The sequence below is a fragment of the Setaria viridis genome, chromosome 1 (assembly GCF_005286985.2).
Source record: "Setaria viridis chromosome 1, Setaria_viridis_v4.0, whole genome shotgun sequence".
NCBI classification, from domain to species: domain Eukaryota; kingdom Viridiplantae; phylum Streptophyta; class Magnoliopsida; order Poales; family Poaceae; genus Setaria; species Setaria viridis.
The window spans coordinates 33,682,176-33,695,330 of record NC_048263.2 but is presented as its reverse complement, the minus strand read 5'-3'; the positions used below and the strand labels follow the sequence as shown (position 1 = coordinate 33,695,330).

Here is a 13,155-nt window from a genome sequence, read left to right as displayed (position 1 = left end):
GACTGCTGACTCCTCCGTTTAGCTTCTGCTCGTGAGAATAAAAGGAGAACTCCTTCAACATTCAGTAAGTTACTTCGAGTTCGCTACTGGATCAAGTTTTCCCATCCCTGTTCTTGCAAGAGCAGGCCTCCGAAACCGAACCGTCTACGAGTTATCTGCTTCGGTTGAAGGGCGGCCATCAGGTACTGCTTGTTGGACGCTGCTTCCACTGCATCGAGAGGAACAACTAACAGAAGCTATGACACTTATTAGTATTGTCTACGTGTTGGCTTTTTTTTTCCACCACATCATCCATTTTATATTATAGTACTAGTCTCAAATATTATAAGGTGTGTAAGCTGAAGTCTTGCCGATTCTTTGTGGAAACTGGAAAGTAATTCTATGAGAACAGTGATTCCATGTCGAGTGACAGATGGGCCTATACATAGCTGCCGGTTTGGCTTCTTCCTTTGCTCACCCCCACCGTCATGGTGATTACGGGCCGTGGTAGTCCGGCTCAGGGGAATCCTGCCTGAAACTCGATTCGGCGTATGTCCATCGTACACCCCAATCCTACATGCTACACTAACCGGTTTATGTAACTATGTATACAGGACGCTTCTTATCGTTGTTTGTTGGCACACTCCCTGTGAGGTTCAGATTTTTCGTTTAGAGTCCTCAGCTGCAGCAAGAGAATGAGCAAAATTCACCTGGAAACCAGTTTGTCCAGATCCAGGGCACCAAACCTGGGGTAGTTACACCCTCATCAAATCAGACAAAACTGTTATGAGTCTGAAAATCCTTGGTAAATTAATTAGGAACACTTTATTCCTTTCAAAGCTGTAGCAGCATGAAGCACATACATTCCAAAACACTTCACTGCTACTAGTATTAAAAGCAACATCCGAGGTCTTCTGCAGCCATAAAGCCACACCATAATAACATTTCCCAGAAGTTTGAACTAAAGTGCACGGAGATTACAAGAAGAATTACATGTGCAACAGGGGATATCAACACTCAAAACTGAAGCAACACGGGTACATAGTGTAAGCGAAGTGCAAAATGCTAGGATCAGTCATCTCTCCATTCAAGCTGGCATTCTTCTCTGCAACACCGATAGAATGTTGTCATTGGCTCATCAGCTGATCGAATCTGCATCTGCTTGAAGTATGCTTCTCCATGGTTGCATCTTGGGCATGAAGCTGCAAGTTCAGCGAATGCATTTAGCATACTATGGTTTCACACATTGTGTATTCAGACATTAAGTTCCAAGTCACAATGTACCAAGTCAATAGCAGATAAAGATAGGTTGCCCCACTATATTCAATAAGAAAAAGTTTCATTCATGTGGTAATGGTAACAGTATCAAAGTTATGCTATCAATCTAATTTCACAAAATATTCTAAAATCAAGGCTCCATTGTGGGTTGTGGCAACTTGTGTACGTGGCTGGTAATCAACTTCAGCGAATGTACCTAGTGTGCTATGTTTGGTACGCTTCTTATTCAGTTCCGGGTTACAAGTAATTGCAAGTTACTTAGCTCTGTTTGGCAACAGTTACTGGAGAATTATGGATATTGCCTCACAGATATGCTATATATCTGCTCTCTAAATTATTATATTTCATCCACTGAGTGATGATAAGTACAAGCCCTATTAGGCCACCACACTAAATATTTCCATAAACAAGTACCCCAAAATTGATGCTATTTCTGTCACTTTGACAATGGCAAATAAGGGGCTATGCTCTTAAGCTAGTAAAAAAAATGCATTTATGAAAATCTGCAAGAGGTCAGTGTGATGGTTTTCCAACAAAAACATAGGACTGATATCTTCGTAAAAAATAACATCTGATTGAATCATGCTCCTTGATAATTCAGGAGTGAAGCTTTTGAACACAAAAAAGTAAGGTTCCAGGTTTATTGTCTGTGTGGTTTGTACTTAGCAGGTATAATAGCTAACCTCTGATTTCAATTTGAAAGATAAAAGGGGCAGATCGAAGCTAGCAAGAAGCTTACTATGCTTCTCATGTTATATTATTTTGTTGTGACACCACTTCGACCTTGTCATTTCCCCTTTTTATCAGTGCTTTAATAAAGAGGTAATCTCATTTGCTTTGTGTTGCTGAACCATTGATTTAAATAACAGACAAACTACACTGAAAATTTTGGTGATTTATATAATAAAGTAATGGGATAACCCACCAATTGGACAACCAATGATAAAGCAAAACTCAGTACTGCTACTGTACCCGTACAACATTGGCTATTTTGATTAACCATTTACTTTTGAGACTCAACTTCTTGGTCAAGGATCATGATGACAACAACTCAACAACGATGCTCAATGGCTCATAATGAAAACACTATCAACAGATAGCATAGATATCGCCTGATAAAGAACCGAAGCATAGCTTGCAAGACCGCACAGAGCATAATAGCTCCACAGAACAAAGATAAGGGCGGAGAGCTCACTTGCGGTCTTGGGGGCCAACTTCATCGCGTCGGCGTTGCTGAAGATGGGCTCTACCTCCTTCTTGACCAACTTCGCCTTCCTCACGATCTGCGGCACCACCAAGGGAGACAGAACCACATAAAACTCAGATCGATTTGAGGCATCAGAAAGACAGAGAGCGACGAGACAGAAAAAATTGGCGGCGGGGAAGAGGAATAGGGCGAGAGACCTTGTTCTGGATGGCGCAGACGTAGGGGCAGAGGGGGCAGAAGAGGCGCAGGCGGTGGCTTCCGGTGCCTGGATCGATCTGCAGCAGCAGCCCACACGACGGGCAGAACTCCATCGCCGCGCTCGCCGCCCTTCTCCGCCGCCGCGCTCCAGACGTCCCGGTGCCCCGCCGAATAGACAAGGATTTCCGGAGAGCCCGACACAAAAACCCTGGGTTGTTGGGCTTGGCCCGGATTGTTTGGACGTTGTGGGCCGGCGAGCACATGGGTGTTAAAAGGATGGGCCGTGGGCAAGTCGAATGAGAAGGCCCGGGATTCCACCAATAAATAGCTGAATCAGCCAGTCAGTGAACACCAGTCGTGCACCAAATTGACCAAATTTCCAACGGAAACAAATTACTGCCCTCAGAAAAGAGAAGATTTTCCTTCAATTTTTTTTTTGCCATACACATGCACTTTGAATTTGGAAAACAAGATGGGGCTGACAACAAGCCCTTGATTACATTGGTGGTGATAAAGCTGGGGCTGTTAGAGTGCTACGTACTCCTTTCATCCGATATCTGTCGACACATATGACAATCCTCTGGCCTCTTTTTCTGTAACAAAATACAACCGAGCTGCCTAATTTTACAACAAATGTAACGGTAACAGAGATAAAACTATACGAAGTACAGCCAGGCACTTGGAAGTAAGGTTGCTAGCATCAGGCAGGCCTCTCACCACCATCTGGCGGCGCAGCCTTCTGTGAACTACTTTGCTCAACATCGGCTGGCACGCTTGTCCTGGGAGGTGATGGCGGCTGGACATCCACATCAGGGTAAGCAGCCTTGTACCTTGCTCTCAACCCTTCATCCACAAGCCTTACTCCATTTAACTGGTTACCCAGAGATAGCCATCTGTGCAAAAGAAAAAGGTGCAGGAAGCAAACAGTAAGCATCTCGCAACCAAAAAACTTGCTGAAGAAGAGAGGCAGCGAATAGCGCACCCAGCCTGTGTATTATGCATTCTCGCAAACAGTTCCAGCTTCCTTGTCCTTGGGCTTATCCGTTCTAGCATGGCATACATCTGCACAACAAAACAGATTTAAAGAATCAGTCCTATTCTTGAAATGATAAGTTTCAGAAGACAATACGATCTCAAGATTTCCAGTTCTACTTTTTGATATATGCATTTTTGTTGCACTAGAGGCAAACCTGTTATGGATCTAGGTAGAAAACAAGTATCGAACAATGCTTTTGCAAGCAACATCAAGCAAACTAGGCACCATTTGTTCCTAAACATTTCGTATGAACAATAGAAATGGGTGTATTACCTCATCAGGTTTTCTGCTAGTCTCACGGACTTCAGCAACAATAACATCAGTATCTATATTCCTGTTCACTAAAGGGTTTCCTTTAATTCCAACAAGACAATGTTCTTTGCTGTGATTCAACCAATGGCCAGTGCGGCCAGTTCGGATGATACGTTGAAGTTGATTGGTCTTCACCCAGATAATTTCTTCAACGCGCTTGTAACCCCAGAGCTCCAGACTGTGGATCGAGAAAAGGGTAAAGTGAATATGTGAAAGAATGTACATTTCAAAATGCAACATTCAGAGGGCATTGGTCTTAAGAAACAACATTCAGAAGAGCAATAAAATGCATTTATGTCTTACAGTGTATACCAAGAATAAAGCAACATTCTTAAAGATAGTGACAAATATTGTTAGTATGGTATATATCATCTACTAAGTTACGAGTATATGATTTTATGAAGGATGGAATCAAAACTCTTCAAAAGTCATTGTATTTTTTTGGTGGACGCATTGTTATGATAGGGATATAGAATCATTCATGCCCTTCCAACATCACTGAACAAAACTTAAGGTTTGCAAACTTACCATTCACGCCCAAGTTCCATTGCACGACCAGTGACCCATAAGAAAATCAAACCATCAGTTTGCAAAGCTGGAACATTAAGCGTCCTCATTTCATCGTCAGCCATTGTGCCATACGGCAGCTCCATATGAATATCCCAGGGGGGGTCTGCCATAATTACTCCAAACTGTCCTAAGATGTCCATTCTGAAGTTCCGAATGTCACAGTTTATCCATTGAGATTCTCCTAGTTCTATTTCTGAACAATATTCAGCTCTCTGAGGCTTTATTTGCCTAGGAGGCGCAAGGGCACCAGCCATCATTGGAGGTACATCTGGTGTTTGATCAAGCTCATAGTGGACATACTTGCAAGTCTACAGAACATATGACATATGTAAGATACAAACAGCATACTGGCACATGACAGACAGTAGAACAAAAGAAGAAAGTGTATGTATCTATAGTCACCTTTGTGTGACGGCATGTGTCCAGGAAAGAGCAATCTCCTAGGTTTGTATCAGTATGTGGAGCAATAATACGCCGAAAGTGGACCTGCTCACAGTGAAACATAATTACATAGTGGTTACCACTGGTACCTAAAACCATGTAGAAGAGAGCAGGAAATCATCTGAATCTGAATATTAAAAATTGAGAAAATCCTGTACCTAAAACATAATTCAAGGAAATCATCTGAATCTGAATATTAAAAATTGAGAAAATCCTGTAGTGTGATATTAATAAACTGAAGCATTTCGCAATACAGTCTTACTTTTCAAGTTATAGACATATGCTGTGTGAAAACTAACTTAACTTAGGTTGACCATAAATATCAGAGTTGCCTCCAAATCATTTGCAAAGAAAAATAATGAAAACATTTCTCACCACTTTGGTCTCATTTTAAGAAACATGAAGGAAGCACTAAAGCATGAATGCATTATTTGTCATATTATGATATTATAAGTAGAAAATTTGAGCATGACAGAAAATTTTGGCTAAGTGCTTAAAGTAAATGGACAAATTGAAATTTCTACAGAAGTGATGGCATTCAAATGTGGTGCGTGCTTTTTTCAAAAAGGGAAAAAAGGAAAACATGGAAAACAAGAACATTAACACTGACCTTATCACAGGCCACAAAGGAACCTGTTTGGCGTCGGCAATCTTCCTTAGTTAAATTGGTACAATATTCCTTTAGCTGGGAACCACCCTTTGTTTTAAACTGGCAGAATGGAACCAGAGGTAAGCAAAAGAGATGGCAATCAAAAAGTGAAAGGTATACTGATAACCAGAATATTAGGGTACAGTACTATGCTGGGCAGCCCGGGCTCAGAGGCTATAATCTTGGCAGCGTTAACAACATGCAGCTGATGATTATGGAAGCTGAATACCATAAATAATGGCTCTTGACTGTCACATTTACCCAGTTCAAAAACAAGATAGGTTTCTGATGATCATTTAGTTTACCAATGCCCAATGGCCACTCTAACAACTCAGTTAAGCATCATAATATCCTATGGCAGTCTCAACACAAAAAATTTCTAAGCAGATCAGAAGATTGATGTAACTATTCAACTCCGGAGAACATTGATCAAAGGGTGAAGATATAACAAACCTTTGCAGCGACAGCCGTCTCCTTTGCTGTAGGCCGGTGGATGAGATCCAGCAGCTCCTCTCCAGTCTTCGTATTCTGCTTCTCTCTATATGTCTTCTTGTTCAGCAGCAGCTCAAGATCTTTAAGGTCATCCTCCTCTGTCCTCTGCTTCAGCTGATTGGGGCCTGGCCCCGGACCACCACCCATTGGCATAACTGCCCCTGGCGGCATGAACGGCCGCTGCAGCGGCATCAACCCTGGTGGCATCCTAGGCATCCCCATGCCCCTGGGGCGTGGAAACATCGGTGGCATTGGATGACCCCACATATCCGGCTGCTGCAGTGGCGGAGGCCTCGGTATGATGGCGCTGTTAGCATCAGTCTCGGACGGGGCCGCCTGTGGAGTTGGCGGAGGTTGGGCTTGGGGAACAGAGGCGGATTCAGGCAGCTCTTTGAGGAGTTTGCTCCGGTCAATGGCCCAGACCATCATCATCTGCTTGCCCCCAATGATGGCCTCCTCGATCTGCAATGCGCCGCTGTCTTCCGCGATGCGGCGGAGCGCAAGGGCAACCGCAGCGTGCGCGGATCCCCCAAGCTCCGCAGCAAGGTCGGCAAGAGCCGCCCGCTCGGCCTCGCTGGCCGACGACGTCTCCGCCTGCAGGCGGCGCGCGAGCGCTGCGGCGTCGATCTCGGCGAAGGGGACGAGCTCAAGGAGGCACACGGCAACCATGGTGCGCACGGCGTCGATGCCGCCACCGACGCCCGCGCCCCCCGCGGCGGCGGAGGCCGGGGAGGAGCCCGGCGAGGTCTTGCGGCGGGTGGAGCGGGCCGGGTCGGGGAGGGCGCGGCGGTGGTGGGGCTTGAGGCTGGCGCTCTGCGCGTGGCCGCTGGCGTTGGGGTAGAGCGTGGGGACGAAGGGGCGGCCGTTGAAGGCGGCGACGAGGCGGAGGGATTGGTCGAGGGAGGGCACCAGGTCCGGGACGAGGTGCTGCAGGGAGCCGATGAGGTCCAGCTGCGCCTCCCGGCGGGCGGTGATGGACTCCTCCAGGGTCCGGCACTGCTCGCGCATGGCCGCGAGGTCGTCGCCGCCGCCGGGGGCGGCGTCGGTCTGCGCCTCCATGGTCGGTGGCGACGAGGTCGACGGCGAGGGTTTTGGATCGAGCTAGTGTTGCGGCACCACGGCGTGCCGAGTGAGGGAGGGGACAAGTTCGCGCCGAGATGGGCTTACTTCGGCCCGGTTTGGCAGTCCAGATCCACCAAATTCTGGTGACCGCGGCATGAGGCCCGACCCAAAAATTCCTTCGTTCGGACGCGCGTGGCCGTGTGGCAGCCCACGCCCGCGAGTTCTGTTTTGCCGCCTCAAAAGTCCTGCTCCTCCTTCCCCTGCAGCTCGCCCAGAGAAGAGGTAGGAACCAGGAAGTCCATTCTGCTAACAGTCGAGACTAGTAGATCATGCCAACCCTGCAGATCGCAGCGCGTTGTTGTCGGCTGATCTCACTCTTTAGAATGGACGAATTGGATGACGGTCGAGAAGATGATGATCAATGATGTACTCATAAATCATATGTTGGCGTGTTGTTAATTAGCTGAGCTTGCATTGCAATGTCAGGCCTTGCTCGTGGTTGACAGATTATTACGGTCGACCCTAGGTGACTGCCGCTATGCTCTAGAAGGGCATCCCAACGTAGCACTTCAACAATGGATCAGAAAAGCCGGCCGGACCGCATATATACACAGCTCGATAGCAGGAAGCTGTTCGAAGCTTCGAGTACTAAATCCTGGGAGATGAAAGCCTGGTGTGATGTTTCTTGAATTATTACACAAAACTAGATAGTAGAGTGATGCATAATCTTTGTTCGAGTCAGTAAATACCAAAGGCTCAATGTTGCTTCTAGCCATTTCATTGAAAATACCGTACAACATCTGCTCTCACGCAAAGAAGGGACGACTGGACGAGCAGTCAGATCACACCTTTTATTTTTTTTTAAAAAAAAGGGGGTAAAAGCAAGAGAACATATAGTGCACTGTGCTTAACTGATTAATTCTGATAAACTATTTCAAAAAACCTTATCTTATCACGTTGTTTCACATAAAAGAAATGCACGGTATGAGGTATTTCGGCAGTAAATTACTGTCGTGCTTGCAGATGTAAATCCTAATCACACATACAAGAAGAGATCTCCCCATAGACACACAAAAAGAGAAACTGCCCTTATCGTTGTCGATGATATATGGAAAGATCGCTGGTAGTGCTGGCTAGAGTATGGAACATAATGATAAACTGGATGAGAGATGAAAAACCAGTCAACTACTAATTAGCTCCCTAATTTGGAGATGCAGCTAGCAGATCAACAGCAACCATTTTGAAGGAAGAAGCTAATTAAAAGCCGGGTTCAGTTTGTTCAAAATCAAATCAACCATTCAGCAAACTGTACCGTTAGTAAGAGGCCACCACTTACCAGCTGCGGGGCGCCCATGGATCGAGTTCATTACGGTTTAAGAATGAAGAATACATGAGTGATATTGGTTCGGCTCATCTCTCCCGTGTGCCTTGGCGATTCACCGCCCCAGGAATTGGAGGGCATGAGCCGAAACAACACCACGCCATGTCGTCTTATTCACTCGATCTCTTCTCGCTGATTCCCCCGGACGAAATGAGATGAGTCATGCATTGCATACTGGGTACCTACTACTAGCTCGCTGTGCAGCTCTCTTGTGGCTGGCTTCCCATGTTTACCGGCCTATGCCTCTCTCTGATGGCAAATGCATGGCAAGCAACCTAGGAACCAAACATATGGTGCTTTAATAGGGGACAAGTTCCATGGACCCAAAAAAAAACCCCGGAAGGGTCCTCATAAGCTATTGCAGCTAGCTCCTGGATATGCCCAAGGATCAAGAGAAGCGATGCTCATCGCACCGCTGGGATCCCACTGATCTCCGCGACTTATTACTTTAGCTGCATGTTTGAATTTTTTTTTATCTCTCCGCAGTATATTATAGAATTCGAGATGCTTAAATAGTCTATATCTAGTCCTAATGCCAGGCTGCCCCCACAAGGCAAACTTCATAAACTAGCTAGGGGTTCGTTTGGAGCGTTGTTCTTGTTGCAAGAATCTTTGTCCTTCCAGGATCTGTATGTTGCGTTTCAAATAAGCTCAAAGTTCTGATGACTCAAAGTCTGATATAGCTCTTAATTGCTGGACGGAGAACGTGCCACGTGAGTTCAGCAAGAATCTAGGGAGAAACTGTATAGGTTTCAGTACAGCTTGGTGCATACAATAAGCAGGGCCACGGAACCTTTTGGTATAGAAACTATATAGGTTTCGGTACCGTGCGAATTGTTATTGATTTAGAGGTCTGTGTTGCCAAAGTGGCCAGTTCATCGTCAGCAATCAACCCACATGGCATGCTAAAGGAGAACAACGATTGCAAGGTTCGCATCTCCTTCACGAACCTCCACTCAAATAAATCGAATGTATGATGTATCCATGTTCCATAGTCCTCACATGCCTAGCTACTTGCCACGCAAGCATGAACGCGTTCAGTTGTATACCGTACCATCAGTCTAGAGACTCTAGAGAAGCAGCAAACTCTCCTTTTAATTAATTTGCACTAGTATTGGAATAATTAGCACACATTTAGATTTAATTCACTCTAAATATTGATAGAATGTAAATAGATGAACTTACATGATCACGTAACATGAGCACTGCCACTGACTCTTAAATATGTGACGTTTAGCACAAGCTAATTCGTCATATATTTAAGAACTGACGGATCCAAGGAATGTACAGGAAAATGGCCTTATGTACCGGTTGGAAACCCCATTTAGTACCGGTTTCGCAATCGGTATTGTTAGTGCAGTACTAAAGGGGGGTCTTTAGTACCGGTTGAAATAACCGGTACTTTTCAACCGGTACTAAACGGGATATTAAAAAATTAAAAAAATGAAATCCCACCCCACCGCCCTCCGCCCGCCCCCTCCTGCCCGGCCCCGCCTAGCCCCGCCGCCGCCCACCGCTCGCCCCCCGCCGCCACCCTCTGCCCGCCCGCTAGCCCCGCCGCCCTCCCACCGCCCATCGTCCTCCCTCCGCCCGCCTCCGCCCGCCCCCGCTGCCCTCCACCCGCCCGCCGCCCTCCCTCCGCCTGCCTCCACGCAGAGACGCAAAGAGGGGAAGAGAGGAAGTGAGAGAAGAAGTGTGGGAGACGCGGAGAGAAAAGATAAGGGCTGAGGAGAGGAGAGACGCTGGGGTGAAAAGATAAGGTACCGTGATCCCTTTAGTATCGGGTGGGAGCTCCACCCGTTACTAAAGGCCACCCATTAGTACCGGGTGGAGGCTCCACCCGGTACTAATGGGTGGCCTTTAGTATTGGTTGGAGCCCGCAACCGGTACTAAAGGGGCTCACGGGGATCTATCCTTTAGACCCGGTTCTAATGCTCACATTAGTATCAGGTCAAAACCTAATCGGTAAAAAGGTGCTGGACGAAAGGTCATTTCCCTATTCGCGTGAACTCCACATGAACAGATCTCCTGTACTCAGTAACAAAAATAGTAAGAAGCTGTTAATTATGAGAGACGACATGATTGACACACTTACTTATTGATGATTGCAAAAGAGCTAGCAGTAGATATTGAGATAGCACGGCGTTGAGCCGTTGACAGTTGACAGCGCCCCAACTAGGCCAGGCCCAATGCACCAGTGTGGCTTGTAGCCCTGCAGAGCCACGTAGGTTCAGATGCCACTTGGAGGAGAGAGAACGTGACATGGGGGTTTCCCCAAGATGCAGCTCGATCATGCAAGAAAAATGGAGTCTTCGGTGGTCCAATCTGGCGAGAAAGAAGCGAATTGTACGTAACTCAGCTGGTAAGGTTTCTTGTCAACTTTGTGGTGGAACATTGGAACCTGACCATCAGGGTTCGAGTCCTTGACTCTACACTGGTGCTTGCGTTTTCTTGGATTTATTCTAAAATTTAACCAGTGTTATTCTTTTAGTGGTAGGTGATGTGCCCCTCGACAGCGAGACGCCAGTGGTGACTTCGTCAATCTCGAGGATTTGCCGGCTCAATCTTTTGGCGGTGCTTATAGGGTAAGGTTGCATGCGTGTATGTGACACCCGACCCAATTTGGTTGGCCCAGTGTGACCCATGAGCGCAAGTGTGCATGCTTAGTACCACCTTGCTAGTTGAGCAAGGGTGGAGCCAACTTATAAATCTTTGTCAACCAGCCATAGCACGTTCGGGTTAACCCTTTTACACGAAGCGAGGATAAAAGTGTAAGCAGGGTGCTATGTGTACGCGTACCCGCCTCTCGGAAGGGCTGGGGGTGCGAATTTGGAGGACGGGGTGTTACAAATGGTATCAGAGCCGACCCTTGCGGTTGCGCGTATGTGTCAGTGTGCGGGCATATGGCGCATGACACGTGTGGGCTCTGGATGGGACACACGGTATGGCATATGGCGCCGACACTGGACGTACAATCATGCGCTAAGAGGGAACGTTTCCGGATATTTGTCCAAATGTGGGTGAGTTGGATCGACGAGGATGTTGAAGTGTGGCTGAGTTGGACCAACGAAGACATCGGTTCTTCGAGGGGGGTGTATGTGACACCCGACCCAATTTGGTTGGCCTAGTGTGGCCCATGAGCGCAGGTGCGCATGTTTAGTACCACCTTGCTAGTTGAGCAAGGGTGGAGCCAACTTATAAGCGTTTGTCGACTGGCCATAGCACCTTCGGATTAACCCTTTTACACGAAGCGAGAATGAAAGTGTAAGCAGAGTGCTATGTGTTCGCGTACCCATCCCTCGGAATGGTTGGGCGGTGTGGCTTTGGAGGACAAGGTGTTACAGTGTATTCGTAGGCGCGAGTGTGTACGTGTATGTGAGCGTCTGCGTCTGTATTGCGTCTGTACTGTGTGATTCGAGAAAGAAAATCATCGCAAAAAAGAAAGAAGAAAATCGGTGCATATGCTTGCGCGTTGGAAGATGCAGTTTTGATCCATCTGTTTCTACATGGACAATAACATTTTGTTGAGGCTAATGTACGCGTAGTATGTCTGTGTTGGACTGATCCTTAATAACTAAGTAGAGAGTGATGAAACGACCGACTACGTTATAAGAAGAAAGAAGCCCAATGGGCGAGCGGACCAGATAAGCTTATTTCGTTACGCCTTCGTCCCTTCCCACTTGGGAATCCTATGCATCTTCCAAAAAGGGAAGGTTATGAACAGGAATCCTATGCATCTTCTGAAGAGGGGGAATGTTGTGAAATTTCTACAGTTCGAGATTCATGCACGAACTCTCCTTCGTTGGATCCAACATCACTTCCTCCTCCACCTGACTCGTTTCCTCACCCAGCCGTCATCCAGCACGCGCCGCCGCTCGCTCCTCCAGCATGAGTTGTTCATGCTACCATCCATTGTCCAGGGTTCGCTTCTCCACCGCACCGGGAATCCTTTTTAAAGTTTGTAGGACCGATAGGGATTGTTAGGGGCTTCCACCTCTGGTGGACCTAGAGGAGCACCGAGGTGGATGGCTGGCCGATAATGGTGAAGGTGTGGGGGCAGTGAGGCAAGACCGTGATGACACCGTCGACTGGGCGGTGGAGAATATCCGATGGATAGGATCAGAACAGGGTCGTCACAGTGATGGTACAGTGAAGTCGTGCTAGCATGGTGGGGACGGCGGAGGCGGATCCGGCCGACACGGCGAGAATGCCATCGGAGGCAGAGGTGAAGCGGAAAGAGTGCCTGAGACTAGGACAAAGTAATGACGGGCAGCGTGTCAGGTGCAGGGACAATGTCGTGTGCGCGTTAGGTCAGTTTTAATGGGAGATTTCATGAGAGTTTCATGAGCATTAAATTCTGCACCACCTCAACAATTACTGACTTGGCAGGATGATGACGAGGAGAGAGGAGGGGAAGTTTTATCAGATTAGAGAGAAATTTCATCCCCATAAAATTCATAACTCATAAGGCTCGGTTACTAAGTATATAACAGTGGCCGTACATCATTGCGATGTATAGGAGAGGAGCCCCGATGTATAGGAGAGGAGCC

At 47.0% G+C, this 13,155-nt stretch overlaps 2 protein-coding genes across 2 annotated transcripts; both read right to left on the bottom strand.

The window, feature by feature from the left end:
* Positions 1 to 785: 785 nt before the first annotated feature.
* Positions 786 to 2,845, bottom strand: LOC117866523 (uncharacterized). Its single transcript, XM_034750749.2, has 3 exons — positions 2,662 to 2,845; positions 2,453 to 2,540; positions 786 to 1,181 (listed from the first exon to the last, which is right to left on the bottom strand). Exons 1-3 carry the CDS (start codon positions 2,773 to 2,775, stop codon positions 1,051 to 1,053), a joined length of 333 nt encoding a protein of 110 aa, XP_034606640.1. The 5' UTR covers positions 2,776 to 2,845; the 3' UTR covers positions 786 to 1,050.
* A 214-nt stretch (positions 2,846 to 3,059) lies between these two features.
* On the bottom strand, positions 3,060 to 7,291 carry LOC117866514 (probable N(6)-adenosine-methyltransferase MT-A70-like). Its single transcript, XM_034750737.2, has 7 exons — positions 6,124 to 7,291; positions 5,632 to 5,730; positions 4,983 to 5,066; positions 4,539 to 4,888; positions 3,972 to 4,188; positions 3,645 to 3,724; positions 3,060 to 3,555 (listed from the first exon to the last, which is right to left on the bottom strand). The coding sequence occupies exons 1-7, from the start codon at positions 7,219 to 7,221 to the stop codon at positions 3,363 to 3,365; spliced, it is 2,121 nt and encodes a 706-aa protein (XP_034606628.1). The 5' UTR covers positions 7,222 to 7,291; the 3' UTR covers positions 3,060 to 3,362.
* Between the last annotated feature and the right edge of the window lie 5,864 nt (positions 7,292 to 13,155).

What these genes read in the sequence shown, in the direction of transcription:
- LOC117866523 (XM_034750749.2), bottom strand. Translation starts at nt 2,775, where the DNA reads ATGGAGTTCTGCCCGTCGTGTGGGCTGCTGCTGCAGATCGATCCAGGC. An exon ending in TCTGCGCCATCCAGAACAAG is followed by an intron (nt 2,541 to 2,661) that starts GTCTCTCGCCCT and finishes GTGGTGCCGCAG; the next exon opens with ATCGTGAGGAAGGCGAAGTT. An exon ending in GTTGGCCCCCAAGACCGCAA is followed by an intron (nt 1,182 to 2,452) that starts GTGAGCTCTCCG and finishes CTGAACTTGCAG; the next exon opens with CTTCATGCCCAAGATGCAAC.
- LOC117866514 (XM_034750737.2), bottom strand. Translation starts at nt 7,221, where the DNA reads ATGGAGGCGCAGACCGACGCCGCCCCCGGCGGCGGCGACGACCTCGCG. An exon ending in AGACGGCTGTCGCTGCAAAG is followed by an intron (nt 5,731 to 6,123) that starts GTTTGTTATATC and finishes CCATTCTGCCAG; the next exon opens with TTTAAAACAAAGGGTGGTTC. An exon ending in CCTTTGTGGCCTGTGATAAG is followed by an intron (nt 5,067 to 5,631) that starts GTCAGTGTTAAT and finishes CACTGTGAGCAG; the next exon opens with GTCCACTTTCGGCGTATTAT.